The sequence below is a fragment of the Heloderma suspectum genome, chromosome 1 (genome assembly GCF_057233095.1).
Source record: "Heloderma suspectum isolate Gila_16-S chromosome 1, 16-S_ref, whole genome shotgun sequence".
NCBI classification, from domain to species: Eukaryota; Metazoa; Chordata; class Lepidosauria; order Squamata; family Helodermatidae; genus Heloderma; species Heloderma suspectum.
This window is the reverse complement of record NC_139458.1, coordinates 51,761,288-51,766,754: the sequence shown is the minus strand read 5'-3', so window position 1 is coordinate 51,766,754 and position 5,467 is coordinate 51,761,288. Positions and strand designations below refer to the sequence as shown.

Genomic DNA, 5,467 nt, shown 5'->3' with positions numbered 1-5,467 from the left:
GGGAAAACAAGTTTAAGCATGCCAATATGCTTCTCTGCTCCAATCCAGCTCCTACCTACACTGTGAAGTAGCTAACTATATTGAGGGTTTACACATTTGTGCAGAACGTTTGGTTAGACCCAGAGATGATGATTCAACACTGGTCCAATTTGTCCCAACCTGGAAGAGTTCAGGATAGTTAAAAATCAATGATTTTTTAAAAAATAACAGATTTTTTAAAATTTAAATCAATTTTTAATTTTTAAAGAAAACCATCAATACAATCCTAAATTTCTTTCTCATTTAAAAACAACATAGTTACAATTAAATCTAATCAGAAACATGCTAAATCTACACTCACAGTTTCATAAAATGAATCAATGGTCTGTCACACTCACACACATTTGAGTTACCTATCAATCAAACATGGGCATTCATTTCAGTTTTTCCTCTCACGAAAATGGCTCTGTCCAGCCTAACCAGCTACTGCTACCTGTGGGGGTTGTCGCATTGTGCCAGTGCCCATCTTGCTGTGGCTTGACATGTCGTGTGGGCCCAGATGGCAGGGGGAATCTGAGGGTTAGACAACCCTCAGATAACCCATGCCTTGTTTTAGGGTTCATAACTTATACCCATTTTAGGATTTGCAATGACTTTTCTGTCAAAGAACATCTGATACCTATTTTAGAACTTGTGTCAAATGACAAACTGATTACCGAGTTCTCTTACTCGGTATATATGTTAGTTTGGATAAGTCACTGGGTTGCCAATCTTCTCTGAACAATGTCATTAGCATTTAATCAAAGCTCTGCATTCGAAAAGATTTTGAATGCTGACTGAGTCACTGACTTAAAGACCTGGTTCGCATGACACGACAGCCCACCATGGCTTAATTTACCCACGGGGGCTGTTGCACTGTGCTGGGTGCCCACAGGTGCCAGGCTTGCCGTGGCTTGTCATATCGTGCGAACCCTAGCAGCAGGGGCTGTTTGAGGATTAGACAGCCCTCACATAGCCCATGGCTTGTTTTAGGATTATTTGAAGGTTGTCTAACCCTTAAATCACCCCTGCCACCTGGGTTTGCATGACATGACAAGCCATGACAAGCCAGGCACCCATAAGCGCCATGCAACAATGGTGCCCACAGGAGCCCACAAGAGCCCAGCATGACTTGACAGCCCCTGCGGCCACAGTAGGCTCTTGTAACATGTGAACAGGCCCAAAATGTCACCTAGCTGAAATGCCCACCTTTAGGCAGCACCCTCCATATTCAAGCATTAGAATATTAGAATGAGAGAGAATCTGTAAGGAACTGGGGTGGAGGGCTTGTTACAAACAACATCTTAATTCCTCTGCTCCCCTTCCTTCCCCCACAATGACTTGATAGTTGCAGGAGGAAATAGTGCTCAAATAAAGTTTCTTCTGAGCCCAATTTCCCCTACCTCCACCCCATTTGCTTCTTTCTTTCCAAATTTCCCCCTCCCTATGGTGCTTGGCAATGAAGAAGAATAAGCCATCTAGATTTCATTACATGTACTTGTGTGTGCCAATTATTTTTCTTTATTTAAAAAATTGTACCCTGCCTTGTTAATAGAATGTTACATGGCAGCTTACACCAAATCCATCTATAAAACAATCAGCCATATACAAAACAGAAATACACAATGTAACAACATCAAAAGCAACAGATAAAAAGCAGCATCAGATCAGAAAATTCAGGGATAAAATTCAGGGATAAAAAAAGAGCCTGGGGAAATGAAAAGCTATTCACCTGGTGCTGAAAAGACAACAGCATAAGTGCCAGGTGAGCCTCCCTGGGAAGAGCATTCAATGAGCTGGGTCCCACTACCAAGAAGGCCTTCCCCTGGTCGCCACCTGGCACACCTCAGTCAGTGGAGGCATCCAGAGAAGAGCCTCCGACGATGACCTCAATGAATTGGTAGGCCGATATTGAGCAATTAGTTAAGCCCTCTGTTAGATGTTAACAGACATGCAACCCCAAAAAGCAAAGCTTTAGGAGGGAGCAATCCTATGGCCGCTAGAAAGAGGCTAGACAGCCACAGGATATGTCGTTTTCCGGGAACCAACCTCGAAGCCGACCGTGGAGCCTGCACTCCGAGGTCGGTTCCTGGAGAACCAACCTCCCCGCAATTCCGCGCTGCCTCAGAGGCACCGCGGAACAGCCCTGTCCTCCGCGCTCACAAGAGGAGCGTGGCTGGGGGCGTTCCAGGGTGGGGAGGGTGGAAATGCCTGTACGACACATCCAAATCATCATACAGCAGCCCCCTTCCCTGCTCTGTCCTCCCGCGGCTAGACAGCCACAATCAGCTGTCTAGCCAAAAATGCAAGGCAGGAGAAGTGCAGAGGGAACGATCCCCTCTGTGCTTCTCCTGCCCTGCTTTGGATAGGCAGCCACCTATCTAGATAGAATTGCTCCCTAAAGCAATGAACTAGTATAAACTACCATGAGAGCCATCTGAGTAGTACTCCAGTATGTTTTTGGAATTCCCACTTAAGCAAATTGGAACACATAAGGCTTTTGCATCATAAAATCTAGTGTGCACTGAACCACACTTTCCCATTAGTTCTCAGGCATCCAATCCATGAGTCAATCAAGCCACAAAACTTAAGATCTTAGATGATTTTTGTAAGCCTGAGAAACTGATCTCCACATATGCATACACACTGTGGTAGCAGAATAGCACTGGCACCCAAGGGACTGGCAGCAATGGACAGCAACACAGGATTCAACGGACAGCAACACAGCAACACAATAAGGTATCTTAGGGTGGAATCCTATGCATGCTTAGACAGAAAAAAGTCCTACAACTTCCAACATTCCCCAGCCAGCTATGCTGAAAGTTGTAGGCCTTTTAACATGCATAGGATTGCACCCTTAGGCTGCAATCTTATACATGTACCTGGGATTAAAGACCTTACTCCCAGGCAGTCATGCACAGAATTGTACTAGTAGACAAGCAGCTTAACAAATGAGACCCAATATGCCAGTATCTTCCAGCACTCTGTGGATTTCTGAGCAGTGCTTGGCATTAACGCTTTAATGGAGAATTGACATACCAATAATATCAGCATTTTGAGGTTAAAAAGAAGAAAGCTAGGTGATCAAGGTACAGTAGCAAGGAACAGGTGCTGCCTGCCCTCTCCCGCTAGGAAGCGCAGAAGTTGGTACTGCCCACCCAGAGACCACCATCTAACTACTGCACTGCAAAGAAAAAGAAAAGGGGAGGGGTGAGCAAGCTGCAGCAGCAATCCTTGCAGCCATAACCACCTCCACTGGCAGTCCCTGTGGGCAATGCAGCAGTGAGGATACCTGTTGAGCTCAATCCCAACTCCTGCAACATCCTGAAAAAGAGAGAGAGAGGTGGGAGAGAGAGGGAGGGTGCAGGCCACTGAGCAGCCTTTGTTTGCTCTTTCCCTCTGGGTGGCACAGCACAAAGGCACATCACTGGAGGGAAGAAGTGGTCCCAACTGCTATGCCACCCAGTGAGAGTGTGCAGGCAAGCGAGTACAGGCTGCAAGGTGCTCCTTGCAACTGCCTCTGCTGCTCATTCACTTGCTTGGATGGATGAGTGGCGGCAGCAGCACTGCAAGGAGCACTCACTGCTTCTGCTTGCTTCTTTCTTTCTTTCTTTCCTGGGTGACCTAGAGGTTGGGATTGGGAGGCGGGGGAGGGAGAGCTGGGGAAGGATCGGGGGTCTAACCGGGGCATCCTGTTCAGTTAGGGCCCCACAAAGCATGGAACCAGCCTGTTTCCTCGGGTAGTAAGAAGATTCCCGTAAAACAAAATTGAAGCATCCAGTTCTGTATCTTTAACCCACAAAGATCTTAGAGAAAATGTTTAAAAGATGCACGCCCCCCCCCCCCGGGGAGTTTCTTCTCTGAATGCTAGTCCATCGTCTCTAGCGAATTGTCCCCATCCCCTTATGGTTGTTCGAAGTCCACCTGTCCATCTGGATTGGGGCCATCCTGAGACGCCTCTACAGACTCGGCCTTGCTGGGCCCCAGGGAACGTTCAGAGCTGGTGCGGGTGGCAGAGGCCTCTGGGTCGCCTTCTGCGCCTGAGGCGGGAGCTCCGTCCTTGTTGGGCCGCGATCCCTCGGAGGCGCACATCTTGCAGCAGACCTGGAAGACCTGCAGCGCGGCCATGACCAGGATCACCAGCGTCACCACGGCCACCGTGATCAAGATGAAAACGTAGTTGGAAGAGTCAGGGTAGGTCAAAGATTTCTCCGTTCCGCCGGCGCTGCCGTTGCCCACCCCAGGAGGAAAGGGCTCCAGAGAGCTGTTCTGACCCGGCCAGCCGGTGCCGTTGGAAGGGGGCGCTCCGCTCGCTGTGGGTGTAGGCCGGCTAGGCCTCGCTGTGGCTGCTCCACCTTCCGCCGCCGGCACGACGCAGGACTTTTCTTTCGCCCCCAAGCGGGCTCCCCAGGCGCACAGGCAAAGGAACGCGCCTTGGGCGCTAAGGCAGTCTGCGGGCTCGGCGCAGGCTCCCCGGCTGGGGCTCCAGTAGCCGCTGGGGCAGGAGCAGAGTCTGTGCTCCGTGCCTTCCCAGTGGTAGCCGTCGGGCGAGAGGCGGCAGGTGAAGCGCGCCTCTCGCCTAGGGCACCTCAGGGTCAGCACCGTGCCCGGCGGGCTGAACTCCACGGCTGCGCTTTGTAGACGGTAGGGGAGCGTATAGCGAAGGCCAGGAGACGGCGGCAGCGCGGGGCAGGCGCCTGCGTAGCTGTACTTGCAGACGTAACCCAGGCTCGCCTTGGTGCACAGGTGCTCCTTCAGGCCCCAGGGCTCCAAACCGGGCTGTCCCAAGGTCACCTGCAGACCGGCGCATTTCTGCACAGTGCACGACTTGCTCGGCTCCCTCACCCAGTAGGGCGCCTGCGTGGTCTCGTTCGCCGTGGCCTCCTGAATTCCAGCGGGGGCCCAGGAGAAACCCCGGAGCGGCAGGTCTTCCAGGGTGCACTGCTGGGCCTTCCGAACCAGGCCCAGCCAAAACAAGGCGGCGCCTGACCGGGTGGCGACCCCTGTCAGCAGAGCGAGGATGGCCTGGACTTCGGCTTCGCCGCTAGCCGTGCTCAGCCCTCCCCCGAGCTCGGCGCAGGCGTTCTGGGCCCGGTGGAAATTCAGGCTGCCCAGGTGGACGCTGTAGCAGTTCCCAGACCCGCGGCACCGAGTGCGCTCGCTCGGGAGCTGCTCCGCAGACCCCCCCGGCACGCAGGAAGGTTGCAGCAGGACGAAAGACGCAAGAATGAGTCCCCTCATCTTGACTCCCGGCTCCACAATGGGGGGCGGATACGGGCATTCGCCGGCCAGCTCGGATCGAAGGAATGTGGCGTGGAGGCAACTCCTTTTCCTCGCAGATCGCAACAATATCTTTGCTCCCCCAGCCTTCCCTTGGAGCTGCTGAAAGGAAATGTGTCAGGGGCTCGGGCTTGACCTCGACATCCTTGATTTGTTGAAGTGCCTGTGC

The 5,467-nt window shown here is 52.0% G+C and overlaps 1 protein-coding gene across 1 annotated transcript; it reads right to left on the bottom strand.

The window, feature by feature from the left end:
- Positions 1–218: 218 nt before the first annotated feature.
- On the bottom strand, positions 219–5,259 carry CLEC14A (C-type lectin domain containing 14A). Its single transcript, XM_084827121.1, has 2 exons — positions 2,388–5,259; positions 219–2,328 (listed from the first exon to the last, which is right to left on the bottom strand). Exon 1 carries the CDS (start codon positions 5,257–5,259, stop codon positions 3,922–3,924), a length of 1,338 nt encoding a protein of 445 aa, XP_084683247.1. The 3' UTR covers positions 219–2,328; positions 2,388–3,921.
- Between the last annotated feature and the right edge of the window lie 208 nt (positions 5,260–5,467).

Excerpts from the sequence above, each read along its gene's own strand:
- CLEC14A (XM_084827121.1), bottom strand. The coding sequence starts at position 5,259 with ATGAGGGGACTCATTCTTGCGTCTTTCGTCCTGCTGCAACCTTCCTGC.